Consider the following 21,386-nt stretch of genomic DNA (forward strand, 5'->3'; position numbering starts at 1 on the left):
TTTCTAAACTAAAGACCAAGTTTGACCGAATTCAAATGTGATTCTGAAATCTTTTTATTAGTTCGAACTTGGTCTTTAGTCTTTTATCAGATATGACTTCAGCAAGAATGCCATGCTTCTTATGGGTCGAGGCCTTTAAGGCCTGGGTACATAAGCTGCCTCGCCTGCTTACCATGCTTGCTTGCTTCTGATAAAAGAATAAAAAAGAATCCTTTTATGAAACGAGTTCATTGATGTGAACATAGCAAGAAGAAATACATCTTGCTTCAAATTTGGTTCTAGATATTTCTAGTTTGTCTTTCACGAGCAGGAATCCGCACAGAGTAAGCAGCCTTTGTGTAGAATAACGCCAAGGAAGATTAAATATCATTTTGAGCAGTTTGTTTTGGACAACTTGTAGTTTCTTTACATGGCTGTTTGCTACAGATGAGAAGAGTGGAGCACAATAAAAAAATTATGGGCAGGAATATGGATTTAAGAATCAGCTTCTTGTTCTCAATATTTAAAGTCGATTTACGGTTGATTAACGGATACATCATTCTGGTTATTTTGTTTGATTTATAGAGGACTTAAGATATATGATCACCAAAATTTAATTTACGGCCCAGAATCACTCCTAAATATTTTACATTGGCATTCCACTCAATGTTGTGATTTAAGAAACAAAGAGAATATTGAGGTAGGAAATATGATTTAAGCTTCCGCGTAAAATAAATGGCTTGAGTTTTCTCAGGATTAACTAGAATTTTCCATTTATTAAAGTATTCATTCGGTTTGGTTAGTCCTTCTTGAAGATGCATTGAGATTATATTAGAATGTGTTCCGGAACATATTATTGCTGTATCGTCAGCAAAGACAGATATATTACAAAAATTAAGGTCGGGGATATCAGAAGTGTATATGTTGTATAATATGGGCGACAAACATGATCTTTGTGGACATCCATTTGGTATAGATACCTGCCTAGATTTAGTGTTTCCGATGTGAACACGGAAACATCTATTTTTTATGTAACTATTTATAATTGTTGTAATCTGTAGGGGAAAACCAAACTTGTGCATCTTGAAGATTAATCCATTATGCCACACTCCGTCAAATGCCGCCTTTATATCTAAAAGATACCCGTAGATAATGAATCATAAAAATTATTTTTCACCATTTTCGTAATCTTCACTAGAGGTGACAGGTGTTGAGTTGCCTTCGGAAACCGTATTGTTGTTGAGGTAATATATTGTTACATTCTATGAAATTATTAATCTGCTACTGTATTACTTTTTCATCGATTTTGCTGACACATGATTTTGGATCTTTAAATGGTTTATTTATTTTGTGGATTGGAACTATTTTGGAAAGTTTCCATTCTTTGGGGAAATAGCACAATTTGAAGCATGCATTTAGTATATTTGTTAAAAACATAACTCCCTTCTTCGGCAACATTTTTAGGCATTTATTGTTTATTCCATCATTGCCTGGTGATTTTTTATTTTTCTGGTTCTTTATATACGTAGAAAGCTTACTGCATGTCGTGTAATGTATGTCGTTTGAACTTGGTAGGGATGCATCGACTAAGTTCACTGTGCTCAATACTTCTCTAATAGTATATACATCGCTAAGTGACGAAGAAATTGAATGATTTAAAAGGAAATTTGATGGTAATGCTTCGCATTTTTCTTCCTGGGTATATCTTTCATTGCCCACTCTAAGATTAAGAATTATATTGGTTTTTTTCTTAAGTAACTTATTTTCCAAAATGGCGACGAGGCTTTGTCCAAACTTGTTAACATACTATTCCAGTTTTCATTCCGGAAGTTTGATAATTCAACAGATATCCTTTTATTAATAATATTCATTTGACATCTGTCATGAGGATCTCTATACCGTTTCCAATTTCGCTTGTAAATATTCCTGAATTGAATCATTTCTTTTATGTGTTGAGGAATTTGATTTAATTTGTCTTGAATTTACATTTGGGTACGCTTATTTCGATAGCATCTTTTATAATATTTCTAAAATTGGCCACCATGTCATCGATGATTGATTCTGATATATCTTCAACTTGTCTTATATCCATGGTAGAACAAATATAAGGTAAAGTAAATACTACAACAAATACAACTCGAACAACAACCACAAAGGAATTTGTTTTTGTTTGTAACGTTACTGCCCAGCAAAATAAATTGGAAGTAGTGCAATGTAGACTAGTTCTTTCACGGCATGTTTTTATGCAGTTCAAACGGAGTCGTTAAAAAGGCACTCCATTCCTCACATTTTAACATCATTTGGATGCAATCCAAAGAATCACATCCATTTGTCACATTTTAACAACATCCGGAGGCAGTTCAACGGAGTCGTGAAAAAGGCACTCCAATTCCTCACAATTTAACAGCATCTGGATGCAGTGCAAACGGAGTCGTGAAAAAGGCACTCCGTTCTCTACATTTTATTAGCAGTTGTTAGAGATCCCTACATGTACATAAATCAGTTTGTACATCTCTACAGGCAGCGGAATATATTTCCAAAAAGAGATAATCGTGTTAACATTTCCAAACATTTGTTAATACAAACTAAATAATATTTAATTTGTGAACATTTTTCCGGTAACTCACGAGAAGAAAATTTCCCAATGGAGTGCTGTTGGAGTACATGTCGAAATCTTAACTGGTGATGGGAAGACAATATCAAACCCATTTAGCAGATGAAGCAAAAGCACTTAAGCTTGGATTAAATGAAGAGCGGAGGAAACACACATGCTTGCGATTGAATTCAATAGAGAATTTTCATAATTTGTGTTAATTTAATAAAGTTAGTAATATTTTTGTTTTGCACAAATAATAAATGCATTTTATTTTGTTATTCAAAGCACGTGCTCTTAACTGCCTCCTATTCTACCCCAAAGGGTCAATTAAAATGCAATGCCAAAGGGTCAGTTAAAATGCAGTGCCAAAGGTTCAGTTAAAATGCAATGCCAAAGGGTCAGTTAAAATGCAGTGCAATGGAGTGCCTCTTTCCGGTGTCACTCCCTTGTAAAAATCATGAGTGAAAATGCATAATTTGATGCACTTCCAAATCACTTGTACATATCATTTAACTGCCTCTTTGGAGGCAAACTTTTCGCTGGGTGCCAGTTGTATTTGTAAACAAAACAAGGAAATGTTTATAAATTATTGGAATTTAAAAAACTAATAATTTTTCACATTTGGTTGAATATTTTGGAAAACATGAATGAAAATTCGTTACATTTTCAATTTTTATGTTTCCACATCATTCCACTAAATGCATAAATTCTCGCAGAAAGTAGAATTCTTGCAGAAAAGTTTGGGGTCGCTGGAAATTCATAGAAAAAGGAGAAGCTGTTTCAATGTTTTGTTTTAGAAATCAAAGAAGCACATGTTTATTAGGGCTTTATTTTTTTTAAATTTTAACAAAATACCTCACATATTAACAAACGTTGTGTCGCCTCTACAAGCGGGATTTACTGCGCAGCTATCGTTCGAACTTGGAGGAGGTTACATATCATTAATATGAAGAAGTCTCTCTGGAAAATGGTTTTTTCCGAATGATATATTTTTTTTTTTCTCAAAAAATATATGTCCCTAATGTACATTGAAATAGAAATAAATGTATAAAATGTCATATGAAATTTGACACTAACGTTACAACCCAGTTCAGTCAGCTGTGTATTGCTGCTACCTTTTCTTATTCTACCATGTCTTATATCAGAATTTTTTGAAATATATTTTCTAAAAAGATTCCATTTTGCTCTGTTGAAGTTGTAGAACCAATTTTCAGACTTCGCAGCATTGAAATTAATCTCAAATTTAACAGGCAGATGATAAGAAGACAAATTTTTCAGTGCCCTTATAGAGTGAATAAATGTAGGTATATCTGTAAGCAATATATCTAGAGTTGATGATTGTCTCCTAGAATCAGCAGGTACATAGGTACAATCAGGTGGGAACATTATATGGTAACTGCTTGTTACTAACTTATCATAGAGTAAATTCCCCCAAACATTACTCCTTTGGCATCCACAATGCTGATGTCTACAATTAAAATCTCCTCCAAGAATGAAATTTTTGGTATTTGTTAATTTATGAATATCGGATAAGAAATTCATTTTACGCTCTGTTTCACGAGAACCTCCGGGGAAGTAGCAAAAAAATATCTATTTCGGCACAATCAGAATATATTTTGATACCAATATTTTCTATAAGCTTGGTATTCCTAGGCCGAATCAACTTGTGGTGAATACCTTTTTTAATAAGAATTGCAACTCCAGCACCTCTTCTTCTTGCGATCGTCGCGGTAACAAATATGGTTTTGATTTTTAATGGAGACGGTTGCAGTTAGCCATGTCTCACAAATAAGGCATATGTCTATTTCATGTGAATTGAGAAAATTAAATAATTCATCTTTCTTATTTCGAATTCCTTAATTCCAAGAAATTATTTTTAATTGTTTAACCATTTTAAAAATTTAAAGGCAACGCGAGTTACAGCATCGAACTGCTCTTCCTTTGTCTTGCAATTTCTTAGTTTAGAAATTAGCTCTAATGTTAAAGTTTGTAATTCTTCAACTGAAAAAAGGTTACCACCTTCAGCTTTTTTTGAGTTGGACCTATCATTTGTTGTAGGCAATGTTTGGTTTAGTTTGTTTGGGAATATATTTTCAAAATGTTGATGAACAAGAAAAACAGGTTGTGGTCGAATAGTCCTCTTTGGCTTTAATCGTTCCATTATTTCCAAATATTTCCGTCTGCTGGGACATTCAGCAAAAATAGACTTGTGGTCACCACCACAATTGGCGCATTTCGAAATAGTTTCTTTGCATTCAGCTGTTAGATGGTTTCCAGCACAATTTAAGCAGAAAGTTTTTACATTGCATCTACTAGATCCATGTCCAAACATTTTGCAGTTGTGGCAATGCTTAAGTTTGGATTGCTTCGGTTTTTGGTATTCCCACTTGATCCTCGAACGTTCAATTGTGGAATGATTTTCTCTTAACTCTTTCAGGGTAATGGACTTCCTTTCGAAATAAACGACATAAATGACATGTTCATCATTATTTATACGTCTTATAACGATTTTAACATCGATGCATTTTAGGCCTTTATCAACAAGTAGGTTTTTAACTATTTTAGGGTCCTTCTTTTCAAAATTTAGAAGAATTGCTTTGTACGGCTTATCATATTTCGTTCCATAGGTGAAATATTGATATTCAAATTGAGACGATGATTTTCTCACAAATTAATTTGTAATCTTCTTCCTTGGAACAAAACAGTTTATGCCCAATTGAAATTTTTTTAATTAAATAGTCAGTTATTTTTAGCATCCTGCACATTTCATGCAACTGTTCGATTTTACATTTATGTAAGGTTATCGGTGGTATTCTCACCTTTTTAATCGATTTATTATCGATAATTGTTTCTTCAGCGGCTTCAACGTCATCATTATCGTCATCAATCGTTTGTAACGGCTGAAAATAGTTTTGGTTCTCTGCTCTCAGAGAGTTGGAATGTTTAGTTTTCTTACTCATGCTGGAGCCATGAGTAACGGGTTCTTTACCGCGAGAGCGCCTAATGATAGCCCTGTTCCTTTACGTGAAAGAATCTTCAAGTTTTACCACTTTCTACTCGAAAAGCGTTCCTTTACTTCAGACACCATACAATTCATATGGGAGTAGTTTACAACTTTTACCACTTTTGCCGGTTTTATCATTTTCAAAAGTAAAGGAACAGACCAGATGTTGTATGTATTTATTTTTAAGTAACAAAAGATAACTGTGTGATATTTGCTAAGAAACGACACTTGTTATTGCGAAAGAAAAAACACACGTCTGTACTCGAACAACAAGTGAACAAGAGTCATACGTAGCATTTACATATCGCACCTGTTCAAAAAAGGGTAGTACCTCAAAATTTTGAAATTTTCACTTTTCATCAAAAAACGATACATAATAATCAACTCCGCCTACTGTAAAAAAATCCCATTGTTTTTTCTACTCTTTTGTCAAAAAATATCCAATAAGTCAATTGTCATCTCTTCAGAATAACTACTCTGTATCGACAAAAGAGACTTATTTCAAGTTGCGCCCACATGTTTCAGGCATTTACATCGCGATTTTTTCAGGAAATGAGTAGTATTTCGAATTGTTCCCTCTTTATGTTATTAATCGCGGCCCATTTTTTCAGTTAAAGGGGCACAAGTCGAAATAATTTCTCTACTAAAACAAACATTTGTTTCAACAAAATGGTAGTAACTCGAAAAATGATTAGAAATATGACCAAATACTTAATGAAATAAAAAGAAATCCAGTGCTGTAGTGTAGTAAAAAAGATATCTTTACGATGGCATAGTTTTTTTTGTGTATTATGTCTTTAACATTAACATAAATCATTTTTTGTCTCTACTGAAAAGTAGAAAATTTTGAGTTACTACCCTTTTGTTGAACAGGTGCGATATATCGAAATTATTTGAAAAAAAAAACACAAATTATTATTTGAAACAAACTAATTTTCAAAGTAAAAAATGTTTCTCGAAACACACATTCTAATATTTTGAAAAAATTACACATACTACTACAAATCATGGTAGCACAATATAAGGTAACAGAAATACCCAGCTGATTGTACTGGGCTGTAATGTTAGTGCCAAATTTCGTACGACATTTTATATATTTATTTATTATTAGTATTATATTAACTTGAAGTAAATATGTACATACAATGTTAATAAGACATAGCATTGGCTACAAAGGCCATCAGCCAATACTTATAATACAATAGATTTGCAGGTTAAAATTAATTTATCTTATATAATTAAATGAAAATTTGTTATAAAATTGTACATAGCATTTATATTTGTTGTAGTTGGTGACATAAGGACTTCTATTCCATTGTTGTTGAAATATAGTTGGCGCAAATTGGGGAAGTCATTACAAGACTATAGAAAATGATCAATAGTACCGATATTTCCGCACTTGGGACATTGGGACAGAAGATGTTGATGTGTGACGATGGCGTGACCCATACGTAGGCGGGAAAATATACAGTGTTGTGCATATCAAAAGCAACAAATCTAGGATTTTGCAGTAATTCAATTTTTGGATCCGTTACAATTTTTAAAAATGTAATATATTGTGGCCAGTTGTTCTTTATTATGTACAGAGAGCTTCCAACAAGTTGTTTTTGTACTTTGTCGTTGGATGGGATAACAACAACAATAATATTGGCTGATCCTCGAGAACGTGGATTGCAAAACAAAAGCAACAATAGAATATTGTTACGGAATTAGATTTAACTAATGCCCGTGTAGACGTTGTTTTATTCCCCGATACGATTTGTACCAAATAAAACAGGGTTCGTTTTAGATTACGTTTCTACAATGCTTTATTTACTTTATTACACTTATTCGGAACCGACTTTAATTACTAGCACACAGCTTGTATCTAGTTAGCACGCAGCACTTCTTTTACCGATCTGTTCAGTTCAACGCTTAAAACCCAACTCAACTCAATGTTGCCATTCGTAACTCTATTTATACCCAAAATCTCCTTGGTCTAGAAATATCTAGAAATGTGGCAACAACTGCAGCGAACACACAGACGCACATTCGCACTAAGCGAACATCCATACTCACATACATACAAGCACAGTAATGACGTAACAACAACAAACAAGTGCAAAGAAATAAAGAGGTGACAAACTAAACAATAATTACATGACTATGGCAAAGCAAAACAAAAACACATTAATGAAAGGTAAAGAACTAGAATGATGAAGAGATTTCTACATGGTAGTTGTTGTTGCTTAAATAAAGTAACTGCGTAATAAAAACTTTACGTTACAATTCAAATATTTAAATTAACGGAAATTAAACTAAACTAACTTAAACCTATCAGTTACATTCGTAACATTGCCTCCCGCTTAAGCCTGTTCGTCCCGAATAGGCACAGTTCCCTCTCGGTGGTATGGGCATTGGTAACACTGCCTCCCGCTTAAGCCTGTTCCTCTTGACTAGATGCAGTTCTCGTTCTGTAGTGGTGGCAACCGATTTAGATGTACCCTCTACTGCGTCAGCTTTGGACTCTTGCTCTTCTGGACGACGTTGCTTTCTCTCCAGGAATCGCGATGCTATACCTTCTTTCTTCGTGGTCACCTTCCTAAGTGCCACCTGGTCTTCCTCGGACTTGCCCTTCCTTGCTGTACGGCCGCTTTTCGATAGACCTTTCCTCGACGTACATCTTCTCTTTTTCCTCCTCGTCGCGAGATTTTTCCACTTTCCTACGGGCCAATTGTCAGCGGCTTCCACCTTCAGCGTACGGACATCTACAGCGATCTCGTCGGATTCTGCCTTTGGGCGATGTTTGCTTTTCTTCTCTTTGTAGCCCACATTAATCGGTATTTCCACATTGGACCAAGTCATCACACGGTGCTTTATGTCCAGGTTTATATCGAAGGCAATCATGAAGTCTACACCAAGTATAACTTCGTCCATAATATCGGCCACTACAAAATCGAAATTTACAGATTTTCTACCCATGCTCAGCCTTTGGTAGGCCTTTCCATGCACCGTTGTAGTCTCGCCTGTGGCCGTCCGCAATTTGACTCCATTTAACGGCAATACCTTCCCTTTTACCAAATCCGTTCTAATAATGGACTTTGTTGCACCGGTGTCCAATGTCAAGGTACGCAATACACCATTGACGAAGCCTTTCACCGTTAAGTTGTGGTTCTTCTGCTGGACTATGGCTATAGAAATTGTGGGACCATCGTTTTCATCCTCTGCCATCGGCGCCTCGTGATCGACGGAATTCATTTTATTTGATTCACCTGATATCTCTCTTTCCAGATTCTTGGCCACCGGTTGGTCGTCGCTTTTTGAAGGCGGTGAGGTGGATCTGGGCCTTGGTCGTCCCAATATGCATTCTCGTGCAATGTGTCCAGCTTTACGACAGTTATAACAAGTCTTTTTCGTTCTAGCAGCCCCTCGTTTCACACGCATCAGTGCATCTTTCAGCAGGTCGACAACGGTCTGGGAATTGTTGCCCTCAACTTGCAGCCTCCGCACGTTGTAAGCTTTAGGTTTCACCAGCATCTTCGCGGTTTCTTGGCCCAGGGCAAATGACACGGTTTCTGCAAATGTTCCTATCGGTGCCGCATACGTCGCAAATTTTATCTCTGGATCACGAATACCATTTGCAAATGTCTCAATCTTTATGCGGTCCACCAATGGATGTGTCTCTCCTGGATATGCCAACTGCGCCAACCGCTCTATATCAGCCGCAAAGTCTTGTAAGGGCTCATTTGGCTTCTGAACTCTTCCCCTAAGTTCCATTCGGTAGATCTCTTGCTTGTGTTCACTACCGTATCTACGTTCAAGAGCAGCCATTATATCTCCATAGTTGTTCCTAGAAGCGGCGGGAATACTCTGTAATACGTCAGCAGCATCACCCTTCAATGCCATCAGGAGTGATACCGCCTTGTCGTTGTCGTTCCAAGAATCTCTAGCAGCCAATGTCTCGAACTGTAATTTGAACACATTTAAAGAGGTTGAGCCGTCGAACACTGGAGGCTTGATTTTTATCGTGTTATGAATAGCTCTCACTGGGCCGCCTTTGATTTCCAGTTCCGACATTTTCTTCTCAAGGTTCACAAATTTCTCATCATGGGCCAGAACTTTCTCGTCAACAGACAAAATCTTTTTATCCAACTCTTTCATTTGTACCTCCACGTTTTCTACTCTCTTTTCAATCACCATCGTGATGTTCTCGAGTTTCTCGTTAATTGTTCTAGAATTTACTTCTAATTTCTCTTCCAATTTTCTGGAATATTCTTCACTCTTTCTGGAATTTTCTTCAACCATTCTGCAATTTTCTGCTTTCATTTCGTCCATTTTAGCATCTAATTTCTCCATCATTTTGGAATTTTCTTCACTTTTCTTATTCAATTCCTGCATTATCATAGCCAGCATTGATTTCAAATCGTCACCCCTGGCAGCTACCGATGAAACTTCCTCAACAGTGGATTCGCCCTTTGCCGGTAACTCGACTTCCTCCTTATCGTCGAACTCATATTCATCGATGTTCATTCCACGGCGCTCGAACTCTTCCAACAAGCGTTTTTGTAGTTCGGCCTTGTTGCCAGTAGAACACAACTCCAACTTACTTAGCTCCTTCTTCAAGTCTTCCACTCGCAGATCCTTAAACTTCATTGTAGGATGATCGTAATCTCACTGCTGACACCAATTGTTACGGAATTAGATTTAACTAATGCCCGTGTAGACGTTGTTTTATTCCCCGATACGATTTGTACCAAATAAAACAGGGTTCGTTTTAGATTACGTTTCTACAATGCTTTATTTACTTTATTACACTTATTCGGAACCGACTTTAATTACTAGCACACAGCTTGTATCTAGTTAGCACGCAGCACTTCTTTTACCGATCTGTTCAGTTCAACGCTTAAAACCCAACTCAACTCAATGTTGCCATTCGTAACTCTATTTATACCCAAAATCTCCTTGGTCTAGAAATATCTAGAAATGTGGCAACAACTGCAGCGAACACACAGACGCACATTCGCACTAAGCGAACATCCATACTCACATACATACAAGCACAGTAATGACGTAACAACAACAAACAAGTGCAAAGAAATAAAGAGGTGACAAACTAAACAATAATTACATGACTATGGCAAAGCAAAACAAAAACACATTAATGAAAGGTAAAGAACTAGAATGATGAAGAGATTTCTACATGGTAGTTGTTGTTGCTTAAATAAAGTAACTGCGTAATAAAAACTTTACGTTACAATTCAAATATTTAAATTAACGGAAATTAAACTAAACTAACTTAAACCTATCAGTTACATTCGTAACATTGCCTCCCGCTTAAGCCTGTTCGTCCCGAATAGGCACAGTTCCCTCTCGGTGGTATGGGCATTGGTAACACTGCCTCCCGCTTAAGCCTGTTCCTCTTGACTAGATGCAGTTCTCGTTCTGTAGTGGTGGCAACCGATTTAGATGTACCCTCTACTGCGTCAGCTTTGGACTCTTGCTCTTCTGGACGACGTTGCTTTCTCTCCAGGAATCGCGATGCTATACCTTCTTTCTTCGTGGTCACCTTCCTAAGTGCCACCTGGTCTTCCTCGGACTTGCCCTTCCTTGCTGTACGGCCGCTTTTCGATAGACCTTTCCTCGACGTACATCTTCTCTTTTTCCTCCTCGTCGCGAGATTTTTCCACTTTCCTACGGGCCAATTGTCAGCGGCTTCCACCTTCAGCGTACGGACATCTACAGCGATCTCGTCGGATTCTGCCTTTGGGCGATGTTTGCTTTTCTTCTCTTTGTAGCCCACATTAATCGGTATTTCCACATTGGACCAAGTCATCACACGGTGCTTTATGTCCAGGTTTATATCGAAGGCAATCATGAAGTCTACACCAAGTATAACTTCGTCCATAATATCGGCCACTACAAAATCGAAATTTACAGATTTTCTACCCATGCTCAGCCTTTGGTAGGCCTTTCCATGCACCGTTGTAGTCTCGCCTGTGGCCGTCCGCAATTTGACTCCATTTAACGGCAATACCTTCCCTTTTACCAAATCCGTTCTAATAATGGACTTTGTTGCACCGGTGTCCAATGTCAAGGTACGCAATACACCATTGACGAAGCCTTTCACCGTTAAGTTGTGGTTCTTCTGCTGGACTATGGCTATAGAAATTGTGGGACCATCGTTTTCATCCTCTGCCATCGGCGCCTCGTGATCGACGGAATTCATTTTATTTGATTCACCTGATATCTCTCTTTCCAGATTCTTGGCCACCGGTTGGTCGTCGCTTTTTGAAGGCGGTGAGGTGGATCTGGGCCTTGGTCGTCCCAATATGCATTCTCGTGCAATGTGTCCAGCTTTACGACAGTTATAACAAGTCTTTTTCGTTCTAGCAGCCCCTCGTTTCACACGCATCAGTGCATCTTTCAGCAGGTCGACAACGGTCTGGGAATTGTTGCCCTCAACTTGCAGCCTCCGCACGTTGTAAGCTTTAGGTTTCACCAGCATCTTCGCGGTTTCTTGGCCCAGGGCAAATGACACGGTTTCTGCAAATGTTCCTATCGGTGCCGCATACGTCGCAAATTTTATCTCTGGATCACGAATACCATTTGCAAATGTCTCAATCTTTATGCGGTCCACCAATGGATGTGTCTCTCCTGGATATGCCAACTGCGCCAACCGCTCTATATCAGCCGCAAAGTCTTGTAAGGGCTCATTTGGCTTCTGAACTCTTCCCCTAAGTTCCATTCGGTAGATCTCTTGCTTGTGTTCACTACCGTATCTACGTTCAAGAGCAGCCATTATATCTCCATAGTTGTTCCTAGAAGCGGCGGGAATACTCTGTAATACGTCAGCAGCATCACCCTTCAATGCCATCAGGAGTGATACCGCCTTGTCGTTGTCGTTCCAAGAATCTCTAGCAGCCAATGTCTCGAACTGTAATTTGAACACATTTAAAGAGGTTGAGCCGTCGAACACTGGAGGCTTGATTTTTATCGTGTTATGAATAGCTCTCACTGGGCCGCCTTTGATTTCCAGTTCCGACATTTTCTTCTCAAGGTTCACAAATTTCTCATCATGGGCCAGAACTTTCTCGTCAACAGACAAAATCTTTTTATCCAACTCTTTCATTTGTACCTCCACGTTTTCTACTCTCTTTTCAATCACCATCGTGATGTTCTCGAGTTTCTCGTTAATTGTTCTAGAATTTACTTCTAATTTCTCTTCCAATTTTCTGGAATATTCTTCACTCTTTCTGGAATTTTCTTCAACCATTCTGCAATTTTCTGCTTTCATTTCGTCCATTTTAGCATCTAATTTCTCCATCATTTTGGAATTTTCTTCACTTTTCTTATTCAATTCCTGCATTATCATAGCCAGCATTGATTTCAAATCGTCACCCCTGGCAGCTACCGATGAAACTTCCTCAACAGTGGATTCGCCCTTTGCCGGTAACTCGACTTCCTCCTTATCGTCGAACTCATATTCATCGATGTTCATTCCACGGCGCTCGAACTCTTCCAACAAGCGTTTTTGTAGTTCGGCCTTGTTGCCAGTAGAACACAACTCCAACTTACTTAGCTCCTTCTTCAAGTCTTCCACTCGCAGATCCTTAAACTTCATTGTAGGATGATCGTAATCTCACTGCTGACACCAATTGTTACGGAATTAGATTTAACTAATGCCCGTGTAGACGTTGTTTTATTCCCCGATACGATTTGTACCAAATAAAACAGGGTTCGTTTTAGATTACGTTTCTACAATGCTTTATTTACTTTATTACACTTATTCGGAACCGACTTTAATTACTAGCACACAGCTTGTATCTAGTTAGCACGCAGCACTTCTTTTACCGATCTGTTCAGTTCAACGCTTAAAACCCAACTCAACTCAATGTTGCCATTCGTAACTCTATTTATACCCAAAATCTCCTTGGTCTAGAAATATCTAGAAATGTGGCAACAACTGCAGCGAACACACAGACGCACATTCGCACTAAGCGAACATCCATACTCACATACATACAAGCACAGTAATGACGTAACAACAACAAACAAGTGCAAAGAAATAAAGAGGTGACAAACTAAACAATAATTACATGACTATGGCAAAGCAAAACAAAAACACATTAATGAAAGGTAAAGAACTAGAATGATGAAGAGATTTCTACATGGTAGTTGTTGTTGCTTAAATAAAGTAACTGCGTAATAAAAACTTTACGTTACAATTCAAATATTTAAATTAACGGAAATTAAACTAAACTAACTTAAACCTATCAGTTACATTCGTAACAATATTATTAAAAATTGTAGTGTCATTGGTGTTAATTAACTGTACTTTTGACTTATATTTGCCTTTTGGGCATGATAGTGTCATCTTAGAAAGAATTTGCATTTGTTATCCTAACAGGGTTGCCACTTTCTACCACTTTTCCCATGGTCTGGGGAAAATATCACAATACCCTCAAATCAAAAAATTTTTCCCATATAAACATTTAAATTTTAAAATATTCATTCGGAAAGTGGATTAATATCAATCGTTCTTTTGTTTGCCGCATAATAAAAATATAAATATTCAAATATTGGTAAACACAATACATTCTTGTGTAAACACCTTAAGGCCATCGGCACATTTTGGCGGAAAACGTTGGGAAAACTTTAAAAATAACGCTAATAGGAACTTCCAAGAATTAGTTGGGGCTCTTATTTCCGATATATGACCTAGATTACTTCGCAGAAGAAGTTTTGAAAACAATTTGAAAAGTTATATACTGGCCAAGAAACCATAGACATTCCCAAAGAAAGACAATTTATGAAACACTGGTAGAAAATGCAATATTTTATATGGTTATTGGGTTCTTGACCGTTGTGTTGTTTGAGTTGGGAGCTGTATAACTTCTCAAATTGTTTTCAAAACTTCCTCTGCGAAGTACTCTGGTCCATGTATCGGAAATAAGTGCCCCAACTAATACTTGGGTGCTTCTATTCGCATTATTTTTAAAGTTTCCCCAACGTTTCTAGCCACAATGTGTCAATGGCCTCAAGGGGTTTACACCAGGATGTATCGTATTTACCACTATTCGGTTGTTTAACTTTTTTATTATGCGGCAAACAAATATATATATTAACATATTAATCCACTTTCCGAATGAATATTTTAAAATTTAAATGTTTATATGAGGGAAAAAAATTTTGATTTGAGTGTACATTCGTGGACGTTGGCCTAGAGTGGACTGTATAGTTTCTTCTGATAGCGGTGGCAACTCCCACGGATGTAATTATAACCAATAAAAACAGATTTAGCAGGTTAAGGTTAAATTTGTGCGGTTGCGCAAAATAAGGCTTTATTTTTGTGTTCTTAATGCAACGACTGTTTTAATCCAAGTGAACAAGATATCATACATTATGTTTTGTGGTTGAAGACATTTTGTTTAAATGGTATTACATGAAACAAATGGAATTAGATACAAATGCATTTAAAAGAATGAGTGAAAGCGCTTTTAGTTCATAAGTGAAATGTTACCAGATTGATAAAGTTTTGATCGTAATTCTAAGGGAAATTCAAGTGCTTATAATTCAGATAAAAATTCATATTGTTAAACTAATTTGTTAAACAGGGTTTAACATTGAGGGTATTGTAAGATTTTCCCCAGACCATGGGAAAAGTGGTAGAAAGTGGCAACCCTGTTAGGATAACAAATGCAAATCCTTTCTAAGATGACACTACCATGCCCCAAAAGGCAAATTTAAGTCAAAAGTACAGTTAATTAACACCGATGACACTACAATTTTTAATAATATTCTATTGTTGCTTTTGTTTTGCAATCCACGTTCTCGAGGATCAGCCAATATTATTGTTGTTGTTATCCCATCCAACGACAAAGTACAAAAACAACTTGTTGGAAGCTCTCTGTACATAATAAAGAACAACTGGCCACAATATATTAAATTTTTAAAAATTATAACGGATCCAAAAATTGAATTGCTGCAAAATCCTCGATTTGTTGCTATTGATATGCACAACACTGTACGTATTTTCGTTTTATCTACGTCGGTGGGATATTTGATATATTTATATTACAAGAAGGATTTACGAAGTTGTAATGGAAGTGACAGACATTCATGATGTTAACCCTTGAAGGGAGTGACCGACGTAATCTATACTTTTCACATCCTAATATATCTGCCAGATATAGATCACGTTCGAATATGGACTATATTTGTCTACTCCTTCTAGTACCTCTCACACAAAATTTCGTATAAGTTCACTTAAAGACCTGCTCTCGAATCAAATTAATTTTTGTTGAAGCGATTTGCATTCGCTACCTCCATTACGACGGTAAAATTTTTTTCAGGGCAAGTCCATATTTCTTGGGAAAAAAGCCCGAAAGGTTTAAAAAACCCCTATGTCAGCATATGTGGCGGTCGGAGAGCACGATAACTCTCGAACTGTTCAACCGATTTGGTTCAACATTTGGTCTTCGTCATATTTTATCCAAACTTAGTTTCATGGCCAATACCGGTGCACAACTTTCGGTACATCTCCCCAATATTTAAAAAATGTCACTAAAATGCTAAGACGATATCACTTGAATGGGGCAACCAATTTGATCCAAACTTTGGATCTCCTAAAATTTAGTTTAGCTTCTAAAATGGCCCATATCGGCCCTCCCTAAGGGTACCTGCCCTACAAAAGTTCAACATTTGTGTCTTAGTGCGGTTAATTCCTAATCCAAAATTTTGTCGACATGTTCCAATGTCCAAAAAGGGCCACAAAATTCTGAAGAGATCTTAAATTCATTCGATCTGTCCGGAGGTGAAAGTTTCGCTTCACATTGGCTGAGGGTATATATCAGTCGGCAAAGCCGACTGACACTTTTGTTACTTGTTTTTACTAAGATAACAATTTTTCCTTTGTGATATCGAAAAAATAGTACAAATTAGTAGATTCTTGCAGTACTGGAACAGAGCAATGATATTTTTCTTAATTTTTGCAAATGTGTTCTGTATACTATTATCACGCAGTTGAGGCGCAAACGTAATAATGTGATTATATCAAAACGGAAAATGGCGTATGGAACACCTAAGCATAACACCGACGATATGTGGTTGACATATTGAGGATACACTAGGCGAAATTGATGGGGGTAGCTGTATAGGTCAGGTACATTTAACTATGTCATAGGGTCTACTATCAGATCATACTAATACCTAGGGTTTCTTTGGAGAAATTTTGAAAAATCGACCCATGATGAAATTCCTTCATGTACATATGTATGTGGGCGGATCTATTGAGGGGCACACTAGTCGTAATTGGTGGAGGGTATTGGGATGTTTTTTACAACAGTAATAAAAATAATGTTATAGATGAATATGAGTGAACCACATACATAAGTGCATACTTATATTTTTAAACTTTCTAAACTAATCTATCTTCGTTTATATTTTTTAGAACTTGGTTATATAACATTTGCCGCGGAATTGATTTAGAAATTATCACGCCACGATTCTACGCAAAAAGCATTGGCTGTTGTAAAAAATTTCCTGGTAGAAATTGCATTTCCGGTGTTAAAACGCTGAACCACTGGCTCATGGAGCTGGCAAATGAAATAAGTGATCGCTTGAAAGAAGACATTGTTCAGAACAATCGCTTAGCCAAACATATGGTTTTGAATTTTGTCCAAGAAATCAACAATGAAGACATATCCAGCTCAAGGTCATCCCCATTAAAATCTTATGAAGCTGACATTATAGCGGGAACATGTATGGAATTAATAAAGACTAACACGAAAGTATTTTTTCGTCCCGGATCCAATGGTGCTCTTAATAATCCTATAAAATTTTTAGGCATAAATGCAGGAAAATTTGAAACACTTTCATCGAAATCGGGAACAATTCAAGCAATGTTTGCGCAGCAGGCTGCGAAACGGCAAAAAATAAATGACGTCACACAACCTGAAAATAATCAAAATGAATCCACAACATTGACGAAAAATGAATCTAAAAATCATCAAGTTGAAAATGAAGGGCAATATAAACATGAACCAGTAAATCAGAATGAAAAGATAAAAAATGAACTTGAGAATGGGAGGAAGCCTGTTTTTAAAAATACTATTCAGAAAATGTTTGCACAGCAACCAGCAAAACAGAAAGTAAATGATGAATGTTATAATTCTGCTGTACTAGAAACAAAGCAAAAAAAGATGCCAATCGAAAGCCAAGGTCTCAATAAGGACATTATCATTTCAAACGACATACAAAATAAAAGCTCGGGATATGAAGAAAATGCTCAAGACGATTCTATCCCCAGTGATATATTTATAAAACCAAAACAAAAAGGAGATGAAAATAAATTAACAAATTGTATAAGTTCACAGAAGCAAGTCATTTCGAAGCAACAACAGGAAGACCATGATGCCAGAAATGATGATAGAAACACTAATGTAAATATTGAACCAATTCCCAAAGGCAGCATTAAACATTTGCTATCACAGCATTCTGTAAATAAAAAACCTGAAAATGCATGCATGGAAGTAAATAGCGAAACTAAAAATATTGGCGTGCAACATGTTACCGATAAAGTTCCAATATCTGAGATTGCTGAAATTTTTGTTGACTCTACAAATGGCAAGAAAACAGAAAATGTGGGGATAGTGACAAACGAAAAGCATAGTTTAGATTACGAGTCTTCGAATAATACAAAAATGCAAATCTTTGAGGAATTAGTAACATGTCAAGAGGATATAATGTTAAATAATTCCTATCCTAACGAGTCAGTGGGAGAGAATACTAAAGTTTTGAATAATAAATTACTAACAAAAGGCAGTACTTTCGTGGGTTTAAACAACGAAAATAATAAATCTCCCTCTAATTCCACCGTAGAAGTGGAAGACGGCATAAAAGCTAACGATAATTGTGAATTGGATATGTTATTACAAGATTTGGAAACATTTCAAAGCGAAACAGAAAATATTACTAATTCAATAAGACCCAATAAAAAAAGAAAGTTTGATGAAATTATCGACCAATCTGACACAAAAGATTACAGATCTGAATATGTTGAATATGCACTGCCTGTATGTAATACGGAATTGGAGTTATACACCAAATGCAGTAAATGTGGTGCAAACATTTATAACGATCCAGTTGCCATTCAGACACACCATGACCACCACTTTGCCCATGAAATCAGCCAACAACAACGAAATGAATTTAGAGAACATTTTCGAATGAAATTTAATTCTGCAAAATCTCCTGACAATGATTCCAAGATAAAAACAAAGAAGCTTCCCACAAAAAATATGAATAAAAAAACAATAAGTTCGGATATAACAAAGTTTTTAAAACCATCGGCATCCCTGATATCGAATGAAACTTTGATCAAAGAAAGTAGCGAAAATTTTGGTGAAATATGCAGCATTTGCAATGCTCGCATTAAACCTGATGATATGGCTGAACACAAAGACTTTCATTTAGCCAAAGAATTACAAAAAGAACTGAACAAATTGGACGCACATAAAGTAGATGTTATCAAACCTATATCAGGAATAAATCGTAAAAGTCTAAACGCATCATCAAATGCACGTAAACCCAATGTTATAACAAAACCCATAACAACATTTTTTACACAACCAAATATGTAAGGCGTGCCGAAAAATATTTCATTTTAAATGTCACATGTATTGCTCCGATCAAGCAGGATGCGAATTAATGTTTTTGTTGTTTAATTTCATCCTCACAATATGTTGGTATAGTGAATTTGAATTCTGTGAATTTTATTATTCTCCTAACTTCTAGCATATCTATTCTCAACAACCTTAATAAAAACACAAATGTATCTTAATACAAATTTCACAACATTTAAAATAAGAATTAAAAAATGACTAGAATATTAACTTAAAAATAAATGGTCTCACATGTTCTCATTTCATTATATTGTATATTGCCTGTATAACCATGCATTTCAATAAAAATACAGATTCATATTTCGAGGCTATACATATTTTATAAATAGGCGTTGGTTGGTTGGTACAAGGATGCGCAGCTGTTTTGACGGCAGCTACTTCACTCGGAGAGACCTTGAAGTGCATTGTGGTCATCTGGAATATTTTATATTGTGTAAATGTAGAGATGAATATCGATGTGATCGTTAGTGTGGAGCTTGGACTATTGCTTTGTGAGACTGCTTATGATTGGTTGGTTGATGAGGGGTGTTGTGTACTTGGAGAGGATGTGTTGATGTAGATCAGATGAGTGTGTAGTTGTGGATGGCAGCTTTGACGAAGTTCGGGCTATTGAGTTGTAGATGTTTGTTGGAGGTGATGAGTTGATGTGGGCGTTAAATGGAGGCAAATATTTGTGTTGTAAATATGGATTTTTATCTACAATTGATTTGCTTATTTCGTGAATGTTATTTATTACTAGGAAGTAAACCCGTGCTAGAATCAAATTTTTTTTTAATATAAGACATTAAATTTCTTTTAATTTTGATATGTATAACATCGATGATATGTATAAGCGATGGTCTTTTCAAATGTTGACAGTCAACAAATTAAAAAATAGTAGATTCTTGCAGAGCAAACGCTATAATAGGGTCAGATCATTACACCACTACACACTATCCCTTCACTTATCACACCTGTTCACTTTTTATTAAAAAACGATAAATAATGCTCAACTAAACCCACTGCAAAAGTCTCCCATTATTTTGACTAGTCTTTCGTCAAAAAATGCCGTTATGCAACTCTTCATATCTTCAGAGTTACTAGTAATGTATCAACAGTTTTTTTGTCTCTACTGAAAAATAAGACATTTTGAGTTACAACCTTTTTGTTGAAAATGTGCGATATATAAACTTTTTACGCTGAACATTGCAAAAACTCAGGTATTTGACCATCAATACCAACACATCTGGTATTTTCAGATTATTCACTTAGAGTATGTTCCCTAGTAGTGGAGATTTCCACCATGAAAATAAAATTCCACAATTTGGAATTTGGGATACTTGAACATATTTTTCTATGCCCTTAGTATTTGCCCATGGAACAATTTAAAGCTCAGAATGTTTGGTACTGGTCACTTTTCTTGGATATTCGTCAACCTTTTTTAAATCATTTTAAATGTGAGATTTCCTATTCGTCATTACAATTCAAATCCCAAAAATGAAAAATTCTAAAGGGAACTCTATTCAGCGCCATATTTTTACCCCACATCAAATTGTGTTAAGGGGTATTGTATTTGTGTATTTGGAATAAAGATAAACCCATAGTTCCTTTTGGGGATATACATACCTAGAATTACTTTCTGAGTCGATTTACAAGTACAAGTTTTTGCCATAGGAAGAACGCTATATATTTAATATTTTGAAAAATGTAACGCAAATGTAGAAAAAATTTCGCCAAACTATATTAAAATCCTGGTGGTGTAGGGTATCATATCCGCCCTATTTTAATGCTTTCCTTACTAGTTCTACATACAAATGCAAGTTCTGCTAGATTTTGTAGTACGTGAACGGTTTTTTTCGCAGAGAGGTGAAAAAGGGTAAAAATAATAAAACAAAGCTTGTAATAAACCAAATTTAAGCAAATGCTGACATATGGTATGTATTTAAGGTATGATCCCCACTTTTAAACTTCAGAAAATCAAAAAAAAAAATTAAAGAATAATAGAATAAGTGGTAATACATACAGCCCAATCATGAACAACAACTCCCCGTGAGTTTTCTCACTTTCTCCCTTAAGTTGAAGCGGCAGAAAGGCAAAACTCACGGAGAGTTTGCATTCATGATCGCCCTGATAGTATGGCTGACTTCCGAAACGTCAGTTGCTTTAG

At 36.2% G+C, this 21,386-nt stretch overlaps 1 protein-coding gene and 1 long non-coding RNA gene across 2 annotated transcripts in view; one reads left to right on the forward strand and one right to left on the reverse strand.

The window, feature by feature from the left end:
* Nucleotides 1-19,538, forward strand: part of PolH (DNA polymerase eta) — a 29,922-nt gene extending 10,384 nt beyond the window's left edge. The window contains exon 5 of the mRNA XM_073968182.1: nucleotides 17,008-19,538. Within this exon, the coding sequence (XP_073824283.1) occupies nucleotides 17,008-19,198 (2,191 nt within the window). The 3' untranslated portion in view covers nucleotides 19,199-19,538. The remainder of the gene's footprint in view (nucleotides 1-17,007) is intronic.
* Nucleotides 7,056-14,820, reverse strand: LOC141394218 (uncharacterized). Its single transcript, XR_012410283.1, has 3 exons — nucleotides 14,763-14,820; nucleotides 13,894-13,996; nucleotides 7,056-7,230 (listed from the first exon to the last, which is right to left on the reverse strand). It is a non-coding gene; the product is annotated as an uncharacterized lncRNA (long non-coding RNA).
* Nucleotides 19,539-21,386: the final 1,848 nt, after the last annotated feature.

This window comes from Musca autumnalis, unplaced genomic scaffold (assembly GCF_047663935.1).
Source record: "Musca autumnalis isolate F117 unplaced genomic scaffold, ASM4766393v1 scaffold_2, whole genome shotgun sequence".
NCBI lineage: Eukaryota > Metazoa > Arthropoda > Insecta > Diptera > Muscidae > Musca > Musca autumnalis.